The sequence below is a fragment of the Somniosus microcephalus genome, chromosome 6, assembly GCF_052327205.1.
Source record: "Somniosus microcephalus isolate GS21.2 chromosome 6, FLI_Smic_1.0, whole genome shotgun sequence".
NCBI classification, from domain to species: domain Eukaryota; kingdom Metazoa; phylum Chordata; class Chondrichthyes; order Squaliformes; family Somniosidae; genus Somniosus; species Somniosus microcephalus.
The window spans coordinates 54,440,536-54,462,376 of NC_140992.1; the positions used below are offsets into that span (position 1 = coordinate 54,440,536).

General features: G+C 43.2%; 2 protein-coding genes across 2 annotated transcripts in view; both read left to right on the plus strand.

Annotated features, from left to right (window-relative positions):
* Nucleotides 1–11,096, plus strand: part of mfsd8l1 (major facilitator superfamily domain containing 8-like 1) — a 66,891-nt gene extending 55,795 nt beyond the window's left edge. Inside the window, 4 exon segments of the mRNA XM_085990246.1 lie at nt 1,887–2,017; nt 3,229–3,267; nt 3,269–3,355; nt 10,554–11,096. Coding sequence (XP_085846372.1) covers nt 1,887–2,017; nt 3,229–3,267; nt 3,269–3,322 — 224 coding nt within the window. The 3' untranslated portion in view covers nt 3,323–3,355; nt 10,554–11,096.
* Nucleotides 11,097–15,833: 4,737 nt separating this feature from the next.
* LOC147115738 (transmembrane epididymal protein 1-like) lies at nt 15,834–19,550 on the plus strand. Its single transcript, XM_085989443.1, has one exon. The coding sequence runs from the start codon at nt 15,850–15,852 to the stop codon at nt 16,771–16,773; it is 924 nt and encodes a 307-aa protein (XP_085845569.1). The 5' UTR covers nt 15,834–15,849; the 3' UTR covers nt 16,774–19,550.
* The last annotated feature ends 2,291 nt before the right edge of the window (nt 19,551–21,841 follow it).

Sequence of the window (21,841 nt, forward strand, 5' to 3'; positions counted from 1 at the left end):
GGTGGAGGCCAGTTCATTAAATATATTCAAAAAAGAGTTGGATATATTTCTTAAGGCTAAAGGGATCAAGGGATATGGGGAGAAGGCAGGGACAGGGTACTGAATTTGGATGATCAGCCATGATCTCATTGAATGGCGGAGCAGGCTCGAAGGGCCGAATGGCTTACTCCTCCTATCGTCTATGTGACCTCCAAACATCCTCTCAAACACCCAAAACCGAGCAGATTAATTTAAGCTTAAACATCATATGACACAGTGGTTTTATTGTACACATGGATATCTACAGCAAATGCATCTTATTACCACTGTGCCTATCACTGGTACCTCTCAACTGTGCTTAAACCTATCCTGGTGCTGCACCAAGATGATGCCTGAGGACCAAAGATACCAGTGGTGCTTGGCTGCAATGTGGTGTCACAAGCTTCTTGAGACTGAGGTGACCCTTGTCCCAGAGCTTCTATGTCCTGGGAGGACTCTTCAGCAGGCTGGATCGCCAATGGCACTGCATGGGCAGCTTGGTCCTATATCTTGACCCATACATGAGCAGGCACTTGAGGGGGCTGGCTAGAAAAGTTACCTGAGCAGTCATCGGGAGAGTTGGCATCATGAAGACCGACTTTAGTCATCTGACTTAATTCCGACAGCCGCTGAGATATGTCACCCTGAAGCCCTTGGAAGTCATATTCCATCGCTTTTTCCAAATGGCCCTCCAAGGCCTGAAGGCCAATGATCAAAGCATTTACTTTGGATGTATTGCCTGCTTTGGAGACCTTAGTCAGGGAGGACAAATGCTCATGAAGCCACCACCCACTCCAGGTAGCACTGCATTGTATCTAATCCTTCTTGCATATTGGCACTCAGAATTGTATTGGACTTTGGCATGACCCCTGCCGCAGTCTAGGGTCTTCTGAAGACGGACCTCAATGCCTCCATGTGGATATGATGCTCACCCAGCGTTTTTTTTAAAAGCAAGTCCTCTGGGATCCAAATTTGAAGGCCTGGGTGGCAGCAACTGACTTGCAGAGCTGCCGTTCCCCACTGTCGGATCTCACTTTTACTTTCACCCATCACTTTCAGCTGACTCCTCTAGCACCATGAATGGAGGAATATCTTGCATATAAAGAGATTGCAAGGGAGGGCCAGGGGGAAAACAGGTGGCCTTTCTTGGTGAGGTTGTTAAACTTCCTGCAATACAAGGAGTTCACGGAGCTGTCATAGCAACCTTCCTCCACAAAGCATGTACCAACCCAAACACGCTCCATATTTCTGTTACAAGGACATATAGCTTCAGTTCCCTGGTTTGCACTTGTTTGGTTTCAATTTGGCTACAATCTTAGTTGCCCATTTGCCTGCTTGCTCCAGTGCTGCTAGTGACCCTTTTAAGGAACAGCGGGTTTTATATCTCCTCCAGATATTTTCTGCCCCTATTCTCTTCGTGGCAGATTTGAGTCCGAACTCTCACCCCGTGTTACTCCCCCGCCCTCGCACCCCAGCGTATCTGAGGGTTGTCTGCTGTATTTACACAGCCCACATACCTCTGCCAATGTAAATTGGCAGATTCCCGCAATTTACAGCGGTACCACTACCTGAAGTGTTCTGTAGAGCCCCTAGCCTTTAACTACTCTAACCGTTTTTCAGCACTACTGTTGGTGTAGTTTGTGTGTGAAAGTCGGGGCTGAAAATGTTTTGTCAATGAATTGTAATTAGGCTATGCTTTACTATATTTTAAAAACACAGGTTTTGATTCATAATTTTAATGGTGTTTCTAAGATTATGAAAAGCTCAATAAAGTGATTGAGGATATGCAAATTTTGTCTGAAAAGTATGGTTTACGTTACTTTTATATATGGATGTCTAGCTCTGAAGTGCTTCCTTTTTCTTTGTAGGATTCAGTCAAGGATTCCGTCGTTCAATTGGTGGAATTGCCACAATATTGGGTCCTATGTGGGCAGGAGGATTAATTAATAACCTTTATATAATGTTAGGAGTCATGATGGGTCTTCTGACACTTCTAACTGTAAGTAAAATAAAATTAATGTAACTCACGGAAATAAAGATTACTTTGTGTCAATTGTGGCTCAGTGGGTAGCATACTCGCCTCCAAGTCAAAGTTGTGGGGTCAGGGACTTGAACACACAAATCTAGGCTGACACTCCAGGGCAGTGCTGTTGGAGGTGCCATCTTTTGGATGAGACGTTAAACCGAGGCCCCATCTGCTCTCAGGTGGACGTAAAAGATCCCATGGCACTATTTCGCAGAAGTGCAGGGGAGTTATCTTCGGAGTCCTGGCCAATATTTATCCCTCAATCAACATAACAAAAACAGATTATCTGGTCATTATCACATTGCTGTTTGTGGGAGCTTGCTGTGCGCAAATTGGCTGCCGCATTTCCCACATTACAACAGTGACTACACTTCAAAAGTACTTAATTGGTTGTAAAGCGCTTTGAGAGGTCTGGTAGTCATGAAAGGCACTATATAAATGCAAGTCTTTTTCTTTTTATGATTTCTGGTACTTGGTGCAATTTGTGGCTTGTAAGTTGGAAATTCATGTGTCAAACTGTACATTCTGCAGTTTCCTTAGATTGACGATTTCATCAGCCTTGATAGCTATACGATCAATGGCAGACAGGAAAAGACCTTCTGGTCCATCCAATCTGTCCCACACAACTGTGATGTGCATCACAATATATAGACTCCGCATCCCACCTGAGAGCCATTATATTGGCAGGCAGTTTGACTGAGGTATCTCAGCCAAACTCAATCCTGCCCTCAGAAAATTCCACTGGGGCTCAATGGATAGCAGTTGGGAGCTGGAGCCCTGGTTGGTTTTTCTAACCCCTTCTTCAGTCCAGGGTACTGAGGCCAATTTTAGAATCCCTACTGCATCCTCAGTACAAACTAATAGAACTTAGGATCTTTCTGGCGCATATAGATCAGCTACTTGCTCAGCCATTAGACAAGCCTATGGATGCATTTTTATTCATAATAGTACAAACTGATCAGTAATTTTAAAAGGACGTGTTATTTTGCCAGAGGATAAATAAAGAAGCTATTTTATTCACGTGCATCATTGTGACAAGTTTTATGTTTTTATTAAAGGATTGAAGGGTGCACAAGCCAAGTTTGTCTGTACTGTTAGCCCTAACTATTTTATGCATGCAATGCTCTTAATATTTACAAGAAAATGAACTGACTGAATTCATCTAGCTGTGTATTCTATTTTAGATAATGATGGTATTATCATACAACTATTTGGTTGAACCTTCCCCCAACCCTGATTTCAGCTGTGAACAGGAGAAAAGTGGATGATGATTGCTGAAAGTGGTTATGAAATCCAGCAGGAAAGTACGAGGTAAAGTGACGAGAAGAAATAATTGTCAGCACATAACATTTAAAGTTAATCTTGCTCCAGTGGTAACTTGGGAACATAGGAATGTATAGGACCCTAAGAGGCTATTTTGGCCCATCTGGCAAGTCTGAATTCAAAAACAAAATCTACAATTCATTATCTATGTCCCATAGTTGTGTTTTTCCTGGTGAAATGCCTATCCATTTCCAATTTGGGCCTGGATCGTCTAGGTAGTCCATTCCAAATATTTACCACCCTCTGTGTGGAAGTTGTATCTGATCTGTCAAATCACCTTTCCTCTTCTGAGCTTCATCCTATGCCCCCTCAGTCTGATTCTCTGGGTTGTCATCACCCTTTTTTCCTCGTTCCTCCTTGACGATATAACTGAGGTCAAGTCTTCATCTGATTGACTGAAGTAAAGCTAGGAGGTCAACGCAGTTTTGAGTTTTCAACAGGTGAACTATTGCAAAGTCACATCTTAAAAATGCATAGCCATTCTGTGTAGACATTCCACTTGACCACCAACAACTTCTTGCATTTATATAGCACCTTTTAACATAGTAAAACATCCCAAGACACTTCACAGGAGTGTTCTAAAACAAAATTTTACAGCAAGCCACACATAGATATTAGGGCAGATGACCAAAAGCTTGGTCAAAAAAGTAGGCTTTAAGGAGTGTCTTGAAGGAGGAAAGAGAGGCGGAAAGGCTAAGGGAGGGAATTCCAGAGCTTAGGGCCTCGGCAACTGAAGGCACAGCTACCAATGGTGGAGCGATTAAAATCAGGGATGCGCAAGAGGCCAGATTTGGAGGAGTGCAGATATTTTGGTGGATTGTAGGGCTGTAGGAGGTTACAGAGATGGGGAGGGGCGAGGCCATGGAGGGATTTGAAAACAAGGATGAGAATTTTAAAATTGAGGTATTGCTTAACCAGGAGCCAGTGTAGGTCAGCAAACATGGGGGTGATGGGTGAATGGGACTTGGTGCAAGTTAGGATATGGGCAGCAGAATTTTGGATGACTGTTTATGGAGGGTGGAAGATGGGAGGCTGGTCAGGAGTGTGTTAGAATAGTCAAGTCTAGAGGTAACAAAGGCATGGATGAAGGTTTCAGCAGCAGATGAGTAGAGGCAGGGGTGGAGTTGGGCGATGTTAATGAGGTGGAAATAGGCGGTCTTAGTGATATGTGGTCGAAAGCTCATCTCTGGGTCCAACACAACACTAAGGTTGTGAACAGTCTGGTTCAGCCTCGGACAGTGGCGGGTCCAAAGGCAATGGCTTCGGTCTTCCCAATATTTAGTTGGAGGACATTTCTGCTCATCTAGTACTGGATGCCGGACAAGCAGTCTGACAATTTAGATACAGTGGAGGGGTCGAGACAGGTGGTGATAAGGTATTGTCAACGTACATGTGGAACCTGATGCTGCATTTTCGGATGATGTCACTGAGGGGCAGCCTGTAGATGAGAAATAGAAGGCCAAAGATAGATATTTGTGGGATACCAGAGGTAACGGAGTGGGAAGAGAAGCCATTGTAGGTGATTCTCTGGCTACAATTGGATAGATAAGAATGGAACCAGGCGAGTGCAGTCTCACCAAAGAACTTTCTAATGTTTTAATAGTTAAATAATGCTCCCATCCAAATCTTAAATGTTAAAAAACAGAACTAGAACTTTGTACATGCATCCTAACATAGATCCTTCATGCTCATCAGTGACTTTAGTGTGACCTGCAGTGCATAATTATAATTTGGGCCTGCCAACTGGGTGTGTGACCAGTAGTTGCAATGTAACTGCATCCTTAAATGTCAAAACAATGCATTGTCAAAGGAAAAGGAATATGATTGAATACTGATCATTCTGTGGAATGTGTGTCTGTTACCAAAACTAATTTAAGTACCCCAAGATGCAGCTCCACGGCATTTCATTGCAAGTCAAAAAATGTATATTAGCCCTGTATAATTTGTTAGGCCACTTCTAGAATAGTGTATGTAATTTTATACACTTATCATCAAAAAGACATTTATGCATTGGCAATGGATCAGTGGAGCAAAACGTAAAACTAACATAAGGATAGACTGAAATAATTGAACTTGTTTTCATTGAAGAGCAAAAAATTGTTTCATTACAATAAAACTGGAATAAGTATGTTTGTAATTTTAGTGAAAGCTTCAACTTTTTTCATTAGATAACCTTAGATTAATATTTGTGCTCACTACCTGCAGCTAGATATTAATGCTTGATTATGTAAGCCATTACATTTGAAATTCAAGACTTTTTGAGCAATCTCTTATTTTATTCTGCCTATTCAACATTAAAGATCTATTCATTCTGAAGTCTGAATGTACTTTAAAAATGATACATGCTGGTTAATTTTATGTAAGAATTCAGTTTTCCAGGGATGCATGCCCATGACTCCATTAGAAGTATACAGATTTTGTGCCTACGACATTTGGATTTCCTCCTTCAGAGGCTTTCTTGTACATTTTAAGGGCCCATATTTTCCAATGCCTACGGGTGTGTACGCGCTGTGTACACACCCGTAGGGACAGCGGAAATGCCGGTTTCAGGCATGCGACGTGCATGCGCTGAAAACCAGCATTTCTGATCTGTCAAGAATCCCCTTGACAGATCGCACGCCTGCCCTGGAGAAGGGCCTCTGCAGGTGGAGAGTTCCGCTTTCTGCAGAACCTCCGCCCGCTGAAATCACTTAAAAATCTTATGCCTGGTAAAAGCATGAGTTTAAAAAAAAGTAAAAAAATATATTTTTTCACTCATTTATAATTTTAAAATACTTTTTTAAAAAAGATGTTTATTTTTAGCCCCGTAAATTTTTTAAATTATTTAATATTTAACTTAATGTTTTTTAACTCCTTTTTTAAAACGTGATGTTTTTAAAAAAAAATGTATTTAATGTTTTGATGTCTTTTTTCAGTGATTCCCCATTCCATACTTTTGACAGGTCTATCTGTCAAAGGTATGAAGGGGGATTCCCTTCTCCCATTGGCTCGCCTGGACCACGTGATCCCAGGGACGCTTGCGAACCGCATGCGCCCCTGGGAGACGTGGGCCCTGCGCATTTCGTCGTGGAGAGGCCCAGGATCGGAAATGGCCGGACCTCGGGAGCCCTCAGGTAAAGGCGTAGATTTTTTTCCAGATAGGAGGCATCCGCACGCAGGAAGCCTCCTATTGGAAATTACCGGCCAAGGTTTCTTTTCCCCAATAAAACTGAAGGACCGACTACTTAATTTACAAAGCCTGTGAAACTATGGAGGTGACTTTCAACTGCCGAACGCCCCATTTATGAGGCATCTGGCAGTTTAAAATGGGAAGGAAACAACAGCCCTCTCCACACCCCCAAACCAGATGTCCAAAGCGTGCCTGGTGCGATTTTCAGGTGACTAAGTGAGCGCCCAACACTCTTACCAGGGATGGGCAGGAGGCTGCTTGCAGCACCCCATTTGAAATTTTTAAGTGCAAATGCATGTCGCACACTTCCCCCTTTGCACCAAGGACTGCTAGAGGCTGTTCCAAAAATGGCCTGGAACAATTGTAATTTTGAAAGTGCTTCGCATACAATTCAGTGCAAATTAAAGTTGAAGTCCATTTAAGCAAAAATAGCCATTCTACACCAGCAATGTCCCACAAATAATAATACAATGAATGAACAGTTAACATTTTTCGTGGTTTTTTTTGTTTGTTCATGGGATCTGGGCGTCGCTGGCAAGGCCAGCATTTATTGCCATCCCTAATTGCCCTTGAGAAGGTGGCAGTGAGCCGCCGCCTTGAACCGCTGCAGTCCGTGTGGTGAAGGTACTCCCACAGTGCTGTTAGGGAGGGAGTAACAGGATTTTGGTGGTGGTGTTCCCATGCGCCTGCTGCCCTTGTCCTTCTAGGTGGTAGAGGTCGCAGGTTTGGGAGGTGCTGCCGAAGAAGTCTTGGTGAGTTGCTGCAGTGCATCTTGTAGATGGTACACACTGCAGCCATGATATGCCGGTGGTGGAGGGAGTGAATGTTTAAGGTGGTGGATTGGGTGCCAATCAAGCGGGCTGCTTTGTCCTGGATGATGTTGAGCTTCTTGAGTGTTGTTGGAGCTGCATTCATCCAGGCAAGTGCAGAGTATTCCATCACACTCCTTACTTGTGCCTTGTAGATGGTGGAAAGGCTTTGGGGAGTTGGGAGGTGAGACACTCGCTGAAGAGTCCCTAGCCTCTGATCTGCTCTTGTTGTCACTGCATTTATGTGGCTGGTCCAGTTAAGTTTCTGGTCAATGGTGACCCCCAGGATGTTGATGGTGGGGGATTCGGTGATGGTAATGCCGTTGAATGTCAAGGGGCAGTGGTTAGACTCTCGCTTGTTGGAGATAGTCATTGCTTGGCACTTGTGTGGCACGAATGTTACCTGCCACTTATCAGCCCAAGCCTGAACATCGTTCAGGTTTGTTGCATGTGGGCATGGACTGCTTCATTATCTGAGGAGTTGCGAATGGCACTGAACACTCTGCAGTCATTGGCGAACATCCCCATTCCTGATCTTATGTTGAGGGAAGGTCATTGATGAAGCAGCTGAAGATGGATGGGCCTAGGACACTGCCCTGAAAAGCTCCTGCAACAATGTCCTGATTGACCTCCAACCACCACAACCATCTTCCTTTGTGCTAGGTATGACTCCAGCCAGTGGAGCGTTTTCCCCGATTCCCATTGACTTCAGTTTTACTAGGGCTCCTTGATGCCACACTCTGTCAAATGTTGCCTTGATGTCAAGGGCAGTCACTCTCCTCACCTCCTGGAGTTCAGCTTCTTTGCCCATGTTTGGACCAAGGCTGTAATGAGGTCTGGAGCCGAGTGGTCTTGGCAGAACCCAAACTGGGTATCTGTGAGCAGATTATTGGTGAGTGCCACTTGATAGTACTGTCGACGACCCCTTCCATCACTTTGCTGATTGAGAGTAGACTGATGGGGCGGTAATTGGATTTGTCCTGCATTTTGTGGACGGGACATACCTGGGTAATTTTCCACATTGTTGGATAGATGCCAGTGTTGTAGCTGTACTGGAATAGCTTGGCTAGAGGTGCGGCTTGTTCTGGAGCACAAGTCTTCAGCACGACAGCTGGGATGTTGTCGGGGCCCATAGCCTTTGCTGTATCCAGTGTGCTCAGCTGTTTCTTGATATCACGTGGAGTGAATCGAATTGGCTGAAGACTGGCTTCTATGATGGTGGGGACCTCAGGAGGAGGCCGGTATGGATCATCCACTCAGCACGTCTGGCTGAAGATGGTTGCAAACGCTACAGCCTTGTCTTTTGCACCCACGTGCTGGGCTCCACCATCATTGAGGATGGGGATATTCATGGAGCCTCTTCCTCCCGTTAGTTGTTTAATGGTCCACCACCATTCACGACTGGATGTAGCAGGACTGCAGAGCTTTGATTTGATCTGTTGATTGTGGGATCGCTTAGCCCTGTTTATAGCATGCTGCTTCCACTTTTTAACATGCATGTAGTCCTGTGTTGCAGCTTCCTCAGGTTGGCACCTCATTTTTAGGTACACCTGGTGCTGTTCCTGGCATGCTCTTCTACACTCCTTATTGAACCAGGGTTGGTCCCCTGGCTTGATGGTAATGGTAGAGTGAGGGATATGCCGGGCCATGAGGTTACAGATTATGGTGAAACACAATTCTGCTGCTGCTGCTGATGATCCACAGCGCCACATGGATGCCCAGTTTTGAGCTGCTAGATCTGTTCTGAATCTATCCCATTTAGCACGGTGGTAGTGCCACATACATAATGGAGGGTGTCCTCAGTGTGAAGATGTGACTTTGTCTCCACAATGACTGTACGGTGGTCACTGCTACCAATACTGTCATGGACAGATGCAGCTGTGACCGGTAGATTGGTGAGGACAAGATCAAGTAGGTTTTTCCCTCGTGTTGGTTCTCTCACCACCTGTCGCAGGCCCAGACTGGCAGCTGTGTCCTTCAGGGCTCAATCAGTAGTGGTGTTACCGAACCACTCTTGGTCATGGACATTGAAGTCCCCCACCCAGAGTACATTCTGTGCCCTTGCTATTCTCCGTGCTTCTTCCAACTGGTGTTCAACATGGAGGAGTACTGATTCATTAGCTGAGGGAGGGCTGTAGGTGGTAATCAGCGGGAGGTTTCCTTGCCCATGCTTGACCTGAAGCCATGGGACTTCATAGGGTCTGGAGTCAATGTTGAGGACTCCCACGGCCACTCCTTCCTGACTGTATACCACTGTGCCGCCACCCCTGGTGGGTCTGTCCTGCTGGTGGGACAGGACCTACCCAGGGATGGTGATGGAGGAGTTTGGGACATTGGCTGAAAAGTATGATTCTGTGAGTATGACTGACTAGTCAGGCTGTTGCTTGACTAGTTTGTGGGACAGCTCTCACAATTTTGGCACAAGTTCCCAGATGTTGGGGCTGTTGGTTAAGGGGTGAATGTTGGCCAGAACAGAAGGAACACTGCCTGTTCTATGAATATTGTCATGGAATCTCTAATGTCCATGTGAACCACCAGACCAATTTAACAACTCCCATCAAATAATGACACAGCTGGCAATGCAGCATTCCATCAGTCCTGCAGTAGAGTGGACTACATTATGTCGATTAGGAAGGGAAATCATCTTTTTTGGTCCATCAGCAACGTTGCAGATCAATTTGATTATATAACGCATTGAACATTACATCTCTTCTATCATTATAAAACCATTAATCTCTGACTCCCATTGATCAATGTTGCAGGAGATCCTCTAGTACATATAGGTTTCTTTCAGTCACTCCAATAAAATATCAATGGAAAAAATCAGTTTCTAACAACCTTAAAACTGTTGACCTTCAAGTTGCTACACTGATATTTCTCAGACAGCCAGCAGCAGCACAACATCTCCACTGTCCACAAAAAATAAGTGCATTACTGAAGAACACAATCTACATTATACAGAACATTGGAGATTGAGATAAATGCAGTACTAGTATCTTGGGATTCAGATATCATAAACCATTCAAGCTTTGTCTCTGTTTCATCATCGGAAACACTTGATTAAATTACCGCTCTGTAGCTTGGTCTCTAGTCTTGATTATTCTTTGTTGCCCAGCCATATTCTAATTTCCAGTGCAGTGTTGATGCTTTGCAATGAAATCCCTTTTAACTATTGATTTTCACAAAAATGTTTTTTTTTTCTTTCCAGATCTCCAATTAATAATGTTGCTGTGGTGAATCTTCGCACCATCTAACATGTACAGTTGTTACCATATTTAATGTGAACACTTTTTAAGTCTCCTGTTTTTTGTATATTTTGGCAACTGTAAAAATTAAATGACATTCTGTAATAAAGTGATCAGGTAAACAATAGAAAGACAATATAAAATGTGAACAAATGAATGCATTGTATTCCTGTTTGTTTCAGGTCCTATATGAATATATAAATATTGTATAATGTACACATCTTAAAAAAATTATATTTTAAATTACAGATTGTGTCTTTGTGTACATTTGCTAATAAATCACTGTTAAATGAACTGAGTTTTTCAGATAAAAGCACATTTTCTGCACTGTCAAATAAATATATGCATCAATAATTAATGTTATAAAACTAAAGAAAACAGATTATTGTGATGAATGTTGTCACAATGTGAAACTATATACTTTTCATAATTTATTTAATGAAGTATGTTTTGTATTGACGAGCATGGCTGTGTTAAAGCCAGTAATAAAAGACTAAGTAATTTCATTCTGTTTACATTTTTATTAAGATATCTATCAACTAAATCTACTGAATACCTGCTTTAAACATTGTAAAAAGCATCATAGGCCTTGATTTTAAATCGCCCCGCCTGCAGAAACCAGGTCGTTTGGGGGGGAGACATGGGGAGTTAATATGGTGTGGGGGACATACCCACTCCTTTTCTGCCCCCATCTTACTGACTCGAATTTTAAGTTGCAGGTGGGAAGGACACCCACCCCCAAGCCAGCAGGATCCACTTTCAACATACAGATCGGGCTCCAATGACTTAATCGAGGCCCGATATGCAATTTTATCCAGAGTGGGGGAGCAGTGGTGGCTTTCTCTGCACCCCACCCCAGGCAAAACTTGCCAAGGGCCAGTTGAGACCCAGCGGTTTTTTAAATTTAGTTTCCTTGTGAGCCTGGAGGAGCAGGAGTGCTCCTCCGGGTCCACACAAGGAAACCTTGGACCTTGCCCCGGGCTTCCCCCCCCTCCCCCAATTGGGATTCCTCTCCCTGAGACTTGCCTGACTGCCGGAGGCTGTTACCATGGGTCCCTGGCGGCAACCTCCTGCCCCCCTGAATTCCCGCTTCCGCCTGGGCGTGCGTCCATTCTTGACTCTGGAAATGAGGCCTAGGAGGTAAAATCTCACTGGGCCGTGGCATGCGAGTTTGTTGCTTACCCTGGCTTCCCACACTGATCCGGCTGGAGTTAAGGAGCCAATGTTTTAGGTCATTTTGGATGTCCACATGCATTCTAACAGTGTGCTTTTGAAGTAGTAGTTTTAAAGGGTTTGAAGGGGAATAAAAGTAGACATTTGAGTTTTCAGTATGTATTTTGTGAATTTTTTTCCTAGTTATTCCACTTTCAGGTTTTTTTGGTCCTTTGGTTATATTTGTCAAAAAATGCCAGTCATGTGACTAGATTGGCTGTGTTTAACTCATCATTGTTACTGAGCAGTAAATATACTGCCATTATTTTGGTAATAGATTCCACGTGTAGTGTGGGTCATCTGAATTCCACACACAAATATCCATGTGTGATGGGCATAACCTTAACATTAGAGCTAGTCTGTTCAGGTTGATGTCAGGAAGCACTTCTTCATGCAAAGGTTGTTGAAAATCTGGAAATCTCTCCCCCAAAAAGCTGTTGAGGCTAGGTCAATTGAAAATTTCAAAACTGAGATTGATAGATTTTTATTAGGCAAGTGTATTAAGCAATATAGAACCGATGTGGGTAAATGGAGTTAAGATACAGATCAGCCACGATCTAACGGGCTCGAGGGGCTACATGGCCTACTTCTGTTGCTATGTTCCTATCTATTACTTCCAGTCGGCTGATGGTTAATTGTGCAACCTTGATTTGAACAGACCAGTACAATATTAATTACAGGTACATACCAACTGTTCTAAGAGATTGAAGTAGCAGCAACAATACATTTTTAAACAACTTGAGATGTATTTAGAATTAAATTTGTTGAGGCTGTTTCCCAGCCCCAACTTGGTCTCTAGCATAAGCACACCAAATTTAGTATGTCTTTCGAGCTATGACGCAAATGATGTGGAATCCAGTAGAGAAAGCATTCTTGGAACAGGATTTCAGATGTGGTCTGAAATTTTCAATGCAAACTATTAAGCTTCCAGTTGATGGTTTTGGTCTGGTATAAGAACATTCAGCAAATGATTTGTGAAGCATTAAGAATGCCCAGGGCATTGCAAGATCATGGAATGGAAACAATTAAACACAAGTAGGGATTTTTTTTCTGCTATTGCACAAATGACATCATGCCTGTACTTAGCAGCAAATGTTCTTTTGTAAGCTTCCAGCCAGACCCAGAATCTACTCAGCAGGAATGCTGTTCAGCTAGTTTTATGCTTTGAATACTCACTATTGGATAGCCATAGAGAGGAACACTGGATATGGTTGAGGAATAATTAAGTCATAATAATTATGCTTTGGGTTTTGCTAATTAATAAATTGTAGGTATTCTTCATTTTCTTAGAGTGTAAAATCTTATGTTTAACTGATGATGCTTCCTTCTACCATTAAGATGTAGGCATAATTATGCTCTGAGAAAATTAAAATCCTTTGAAGTGAAGAAAAGTGAATATTACTCTCACTCCATTGTAACTAATTTGTTAGGGATTGCCATTGCAATGGAATTCCTTATGGTCAAGCTGTTAACATTTAGTCATTATTAGACAGATGTGCCAAGCTGCTGTAACTTTGGTGGTAGATTGGCAGAAACCCTGTTTATGCATTTATTAGAGGTTTCCACTAAAACAGACCAGCCAATTGAGGAAATTCCCAGCAATGGTGTAACTAGTTTTGTGCCATACAACTGAACAATGTAAAATTTCCTATCTATGTATAACTTAATATAACATGGTTCATATTCTGCCTATTTTGCTTCATTTAAAAACAAAGTATTTAGACCGTATGGTATTCAGATTAAGAGGAATCTGCTGTTTTACTAGTTTAAATTCCACACATTTAAATTAATAATGGCAGTCATTTAAAAATATTTTTGTTGTCTTCTTGCAAGATTATAACTATAATAATCACTCAACTTAAGCAACCATACTTTCCTTGGTTGAATCACTATGTACTGTTTTGCCATTTTTGAAATAAATTTAAGGCTGAAAATTAATATTAAACTGATTTGATTAGGTATGTTCCTTGACTGACTGATGAGCTTTTTTTATGTAATCATAAAACATATGGGCCCATTTTCCTTTCCAGTTCCCAGGTGCAAATATGAAGAAAAGGAGCAGGTACCTGTGACACCAGGTTTCCACCCATGTTCTGTTGCCCAGATATTTCTATTTTTATAACTTACCTTTCATTATTTCCCCCCCACCCCCATTTTCAGAACCGAGGATGACTTGCTTCCACATTAAAAATGAGTTCTCGGGTGACTGATGGGTCCAATGCGGGACCTACAGTCTCTTTCACAGGTGGGGCAGACGGTGGTTGAAGGGGTGGGTGGGGTGCTTCGGTTGACTTGCGCTACTTGCGCTTGGCTTCTGCTTGCTCCTGGCGAAGAGACACGAGGTGTTCGGTGCCTTCTCGGATGCTTCTCCTCCACTTTGTGCGGTCTTGGGCCAGGGGTTCCCAGGTGTCGATGGGGATGTTGCACCTTTTCCAAGGAGGCTTTGAGGGTGTCCTTTAAAGCGTTTCCTCTGTCCACCTGGGGCTCTCTTGCCGTGTTGGAGCTCCGAGTAGAGCGCTGGTTTTGGGAGTCTCTTATCGGGCATGCGGACGATGTGACCCGTCCATCGGAGCTGATCGAGCGTGGTCAAAGCTTTGATGCTGGGGATGTTGGCCTGAGCGAGAACACAGTCATTGGTGCGCCTATCCTGCCAATTAATTTGCAGGATCTTGCGGAGGCAGCGTTGGTGGTACCTCTCCAGTGCTTTGAGGTGCCTGCTGTACATGGTCCATGTCTCTGAGGCATACAGGAGGGCGGGTATCACTACTGCTCTGTAGACCATGAGCTTGGTGCCGGGTTTGAGGTCCTGGTCTTCAAATACTCTCTTCCCTCAGGCGACCGAAGGCTGCACTGGAACACTGAAGGCGGTGTTGGACTTCGTTATAGACGTCTGCCCTTGTTGACAGTAGACTTAGTGCAACAGTGTCTTGCTCAAAGACTACTTTCTTGAATACTCAAGCACAGCACCATGGAATATTGGGATGAACACCTGTCAGCAATGTCCCACGATGAGTTTATGATCTTAACTAGGCTGGTGTAGGTGGTGGCTTGTTAATTATTAAGTTTCCATTTTCTTTTTCTGCATTTGCTAAACACTCAAGTGATTGTCTAGTTGGCAGTCAAAACTACTTGTGTTGCCAAGAATTTTTATAAATGGAAAGTGATAGGTAGCTGATCTCTCCTAGTGACCAAGAAAGAACTTGCATTTACATAGCGTGTTTCACAACCTCAGGCAGTCTCAAAGCTCTTCACAGTACTTCTGAAGTGTTGTAATGTAGGGAAACATAGCAGCTAATTGTACACACGGTCCCACAAATAGCAAGAGATATAAAACTAGATAATTTGTTTTAGTGATGTTAGTTGAGGGATAAATATTGGCCAGGACAACTCTCCCGCTCTCCTTGGAATAGTGCCATGGGCTCTTTTACATCCAGGAGAGTATGCAGAGCCTTGGTTTAACGTCTCATTCAAAAGATAGCAACTTCAAAAATGCAGGGGAGGCTCCCTCAGTACTGCACTGAAGTGTCAGCCAGAGTTGTGGTCAAGAGCCCTGAATGAGGCTTGAACCTGCAACCTTCTGACTCGGAGGGAAGATTCCTACCGCTGAGGGAAGACAGTGCCTATTTAACGATAGCATTAGTGCTCTTTATTTTGAGGGGGGAGGGGGACTTCTTCACAGAAACCCAAAAAGAATCGAGATCGTTTTTAAAGCTTGGGAAAAGAAGACACTTCATGGGCGTCACAGTATTTGACACGTAAAAAAGGGCGAATTATTACTAGCTGTCATTTTATTGATTGCACTAAATGACGTTAAAACTCGCCAATTTTTCACTTTAAAAAAAAGTGGAGTTGAATCTCGCTGAAATTCACGTTTTGAAACGTGACAGCTCTTAATACAGGTGGCCGAATAAAGGAAGCTTAAAAAGGCGTTCCCAGGAAATTGTTTGTAAAAAAAAACAGCCTGCCGTTCCCAACCAGTCATGTGGTTTGACAGGTTTGCCGCTGAAGGATTTCTTCATTCAGGCAACACAGCACCCAAGCCACAGAATGGGCACCTTTATTGGCCATATATCGCCCGGGTTGGCGTTCCTTTCCTTCGGGATTCTCTACGCCTTCAAATTTTCTCTGATGGTACTTAGAGGCGAGAAGATCCAACTTGTATCTCCTTCGCGGACATTTGGATTTAGGAGCTGTTTGAAGCGGATTCCTGCTGAAGGGGTGATGAAGATCGTTTACGGTACCTTAGCAGTCATGGCAGAGTTCTTTTATCCTCCTGGAGTGTATAAACTGATTATTTATAACAAAGAGAAGCCAGATTACCCATTCACACACCCCAACGAGTGGCAGCATGTCACCATGTATTCCTATTTTGCTCTAAGTGGCTGGGTGGACATCATCAGCCAGGCCTGTCTGCCGAGACGCTTATTCCTGTTTGAAAGCATTGCCATCACTATCGCCTTTTACATCGAAGCCCTGCTCCTTTATTCCCACATGCATGGCAAAGAACAGGTGGAAAATTCTGTGCACACTTTGCTGCTCCTCACCTGCTTTCTGGTGTGTCTGGTCCTCACTGTTGAGATGTGGAGACCCAATGACCACATCCTCTGGTTCACCAAGACCTGTCTGGTGATGACTCAAGGAACGTGGCTTCTTCACGCCGCCTTCATTCTCTACAAACCACTCACAGGGAAGCCCTGGAAGAACAATGACATGGCGAACCTGATGTTTGTCACCAATTTTTTCTGCTGGCATATTGCTATGAACATAATCCTGCTCCTGGCTATCTTTTCGCTCATTGGATTTTGGCTCAGTCGGTGTTCCCGCCGTGGAGACGGCTCAGCCATGCAGGACACCAAAGAAATGTTCAGCTTCCACCTGAACAGGGCCGACGGTGCAGGTCCGCGATCAGAATATGGGAAACTACAGGCTACAGAGGAGGAAACGCAATTGCTCCAAGAATGTGACTTTTAATGTCCCGGGAGTGAAATTCAACTTCGGTTGGTGGGGCGGGGGCAATATGGTCAGCATTACACCCGTGCGATCCGCAGCGCCCCCAGGAAGTTACATTTCACCCCCTCCGTCTCTACTTTGAGCTGCGATTTAGATAGGAAATATCAGAAGGGTTCGTCTTTTGTTTTATTTTAAAAAATGGACTTTTCTAATTCTAGTCGTACTTCAGGCAGGTAAGAAATCTAGGAATATGGAAAAGACAGCCACTAATATTGTTTCCCTCTCAGCTCGTATGTACTGCATTTGAAGAAGTCAGTTGTTATCAATCATTTTAAAACTTGTGTTTCCTACCTGCTAATGAAAAATTGTATTTGAAAATTTATAAATACACCTGGTAAGCGTTATGATGCTCTTCAGATTGAATATTTAGTAGGTACGTTAGTGGCTAACTTCATTAATCATTATCACTTCATTCTTTGGATTAGTTGTGTTTAGTGTCCCTTCCCATTATAAATAGTATAATGCATCACATCTATGAATGCAGTTTTTTCCTTCGACCATTTTCCCCCTTCCCTTTTCTCCCAAAGACATTGGGGTATAAATTCATGTTGGGCGGGGTATAAATTCATGTTGGGTGGATATGTAAAATGAGCGATAGCGAATTGGCAGCCCGTTTTACACTCCGCCTAATTTTCTTTGCCATTGAAGTCAGTAGAGTGCAAAATGGGCTGCCGATTCGCTGTTGCCGATTTTCCACGACTACCCAGTTGAATTTATACGGCATTGAGTCTTTCCACAGGCAGCTGTTGCCTTCTTGTACCATACCCAAATGATGACTGTTCTTGTAGGCCAATTTTCCCCCTTCTAACCCAGAGATACTGAGGGCAACTGTAGCACTCCTACCATTGCCTAAGTGAGATCACCTAACTCAACAAAGATTGAGAATGGTACACCGGACTTTCCTAGTCTGTACAGCTCACATCTTCACAGGAGAAGTTTGTTGGGCCATTTGGGAGAGCATGAATGCAATGTTAAATGTGTGACTCCCCAAAGCCTCTCTACCACCTACAAGGCGCAAGTCAGGAGTGTGATGCAATACACTGCACTTGTCTGGATGAGTGCAGCTCCAACAAACACTCAAGAAGCTTAAAATTGTCCAGGACAAAGCAGTCCGTTTGTTAGGCATGCCATCCACTGGCTTAAGCCTCCACTCCTTCCACCATCCATCTACCATAGCTGCAGTTTGTACCATCTACAGGATATGCTGCAACAACTCACCAAGGCTCCTTCAGTAGCACCTCCCAAACCCGCAACCTCCACCACCTAGAAGGTCAAGGGCAGCAGGTGCATGGGAACACCACCACCTCCAAGTTCCCTTCCAACTCACACACCCTCCTGACTTAATCTATGATTTGGTGGTATTCTATAAAGAAATGTGGAAAATTGGTCTCATTATTTTCCACCCTGAACTTTTCAAATTTCATGGATCATGTTGTTCATAAAGTATTGTTACTTGAAATTGAGCTGAGGTATAAAAAATATCTTTAACTGACAATATCAAATAGTTAAAAGCAACCAGTGTGAAGAATATCGCATGTGACTTGAAAGAAGATGTAAAAGATTGCAAGTTTCAAATATGTGCCACGCCTGTAATACATTTCTGATAATGCTCGTTTAATGGTTGCAACAGCGCTACCCGGGGCCTACTTTACATTGAAAAGTCGCAACCCGACGACGTCATTGGCATCACAATGGCATTTCAAATTCCCCCTTTGGGAGGCCCTCATGTGGGAGTCAGCATCATGAAATGCTAATGAGACCTGGGAGTTAAATCTGGGAGGTTGGTAGGATCACCATCCGCTTTCGCCCCCGCTCCCAAAATTCCTGACCCGGGTAAAAATCAACCCCATTGACTGCATTTCTGCAGGGATGAAATATTAGAGCAGCAGGACCAGGCACGAACATGAAGGCATCGTGTATGCATGTGTAGAGCTCTGTGGGTACAGCATTATAACCGCCCTGTGTTTGGAGATCTGCTTACATAGAATCAGAGTCTGCAGTAGTTTGATAGGTATAACAGAGGCAATGTAGGACATTCCACAATTGAAGACGCTCTTTGAATGAAATAGATGTTTCATTTTTGTGTAGAAACATCATTGCACTTCTCAGAAAAGTTAATCTGTTTTTGTTCACTGGAAGTATTTATTAAAAAGATCAATTGCAAGGATGTACTGTGAGATAAAACAATATCAGTTTCATAAAATTGCTTGTTACAAGCTTGATTTAAGGAATATTTGATACATTCGGATGAAATAATATAAATTGTGATTGCCAAAATAAAATATTTGACAAATGATTGAATCACTTGTCAGAATAACATTTGAAAATGCCACAAACTCTTTAGGGCCAGCTGTGAGCGAAAGGTCAGATCCAATGGGGGTAATTTTAACTTAACTCACCGGCGGGAAGCCCATGGGATTGGGTGGAATGCCAGTTTTACACTCCGCCCACTATTACTCTCCATTGACTTCAATGGAGAGTAAAATCAGACGGGTGTAAAGCCAGCATCGCACCAGATCTGGTCAGTTTCCCGATGGGTGGGTTAGGTTGAAGTTGCCGCCAATGTGTTATTCACTAATTTTAGTTTTTACACCTGACTAATTAACTAGTCTACTCTGCTCAACTCTGGAATTGACTGCATTTTAAAATTGATTTCAGATTGCTCTGTACATCTATTGTGTTGGATGAAAGAGTTCTTACAAATGAAAACCGGTTTATGTTGACCATTAAAAAGGTTATGTACATTAAATGATTTGTGGGTTTATACGCCATTTTAAACTACTGGAGAGCTCTTACTACATTTCTTTCCATCATGCATTATCCATCATGCATTAGCCATCATGCATTATTTAAAGAAAATCACACTTGTCCATTATTTAACAGATTTTTAAAATTTGGTTTAATATGGAGGGATGGACTTTATATGCAGAAAACCAGTGGACACCATGCATACACAATATAAAGGATTGTCTTCAGTAATACTGAAGCTTGGTTATTTTATGTTGCTTCAAATCAGTATCAGGCTTTCAACAGTTACAGCAGTATTTAGTTGTCATATTGCGGAACAACTATTATATTTTCACAAAAGGTTTAAGAAAGTGGTTTGAAACATGTTCTAGTAATCAAAGCGAGGAAAACATTTGAACTTGCAAAGATTCCTTTGGTGTACATGAGGTCAATTTTAACTCAGGACGGGATCGGTGCAGGTGGTGTTGGGGGGTGGGGGGGGGGATGAAAGTGGACAGCGTGTAAGGGGTGGTGTGTGGGTTGTTTGTCAGCTTCACCTCTGACTCCTTTGAGCGGTTTGAATCGCTCCCATTCCCTTTTGCTCTAGACTTTGGACTTATTTGGGGGTTGTAATAAACTTGCAACAGACACCTGAGTTAGTCAAAAGAATTCAGATCTTTATTTTGAGACAGGAAAATATACAATACAATAAAACTTATACTCTAAAAGAGTGGGGAACACTCGGAATAAGCAAGGGAGAATTACAATATACAAAATCCCTTACCCTCCCAACCCCACTACACTAGCTAGGCTGGAATCCAGAGGACCAGGAAATGCTCACCAAAATGACTTTCTTGACAGATTGTAGAGGTTCGCGATTTTGGGGTTCTCCTTAGTTGTGGTGGTTGGGGCTTGCCATACCCCGGATGTGGTAGAAGATCGCACCTGCGTTGGGTCTTCAATTTAGGTTTGTCCGCTGATGCGGTTAGTCGCTCTGTTGGATGTATCAGGTGAGTACCCGATTTTCTTTGGTTAGGGCTAGTTTTAGGGTATTTTGTGTCCAAATCTTACCCAGGGGTAAGTCAGACTAGCCTGTAGAGTGGAAACAAGTCTTTGTTTTTCATGTTTTTGGCGGTTGGTTTCTTGTTGGTCGCGGTGGCCCAACATTACCTGGTTGGTGGTAATATTGGTGGTTGTTGGTTTTTGTGGGCCTTCGGTTGCTGCGACTTTCATTCTCCTTCTGTTCCTTCAAGTCTCCGATGATGATCCGTTGAGCTGTACTGTGCTCTCACTGACCTTCTGACGAGCTGACTTCTGAGCTGACTCGAACTGACTGTATAACTGAAAAGGCAGGCCTCAATTATACTATTTTGGGGCCTGGCTTATCTGACCGCCAAATCTCGGGTTTCTTTGTTAAATTTGGCGGGCCTGTTATTTTTAATGTGTTATAAAACTTTAACGAGTTTCGGGGATGGCCCATCTAACTCTTAATCGGCCTTTAACTGGTTTCGGGATTGCCTTGAAACTAGTTTAAAAATGCAAAACGTTTGTCAATCTCTTTGATTGGTTTTGGACTGTGGTTTGATTGTTGTATCCTAAAAGCTGAATATAGGGAGTTAGGAGGTAAATTAAAAAATAGGACCTCAAAGGTAGTAATCTCAGGATTGCTACCAGTGCCACGAGCTAGTCAGAGTAGAAATAGAAGGATATTTCAGATGAATACGTGGCTAGAGGAATGGTGCAAGGGGGAGGGATTCAAATTCCTGGGACATTGGAACCGGTTCTGGGGGAGGTGGGACCAGTACAAAACGGACGGTTTGCACCTGGGCAGGGCCGGCACCGATGTCCTAGGGGGAGTGTTTGCTAGTGCTCTGGGGGAGGGTTTAAACTAAAATGGCAGGGGGTTGGGAACCTAAGCGGGGAGACAGAGGAAAGGGAAACAAGGGTAAAAGCAAAAGACAGGACGGAGAAAATCAAAAGTGGCAGTCAGAGAAATCAAGGGTTTAAATCAAGCATGGCCACAGTAAATAATAATTCTAAAAGATCTAAGAGCATTAAAAAAAACAAGCCTGAAGGCTCTGTGTCTTAATGCGAGGAGCATTCGTAAAAAGGTGGATGAATTAGCTGCGCAAATAGAGGTAAACGAATATGATATGATTGGGATTACGGAAACATGGCTCCAGGGTGGCCAAGGCTGGGAACTCAACATCCAGGGGTATTCAATATTCAGGAAAGATAGGCAAAAAGGAAAAGGAGGTGGGGTAGCATTGCTGGTTAAAGAGGGGATTAACACAATTGTAAG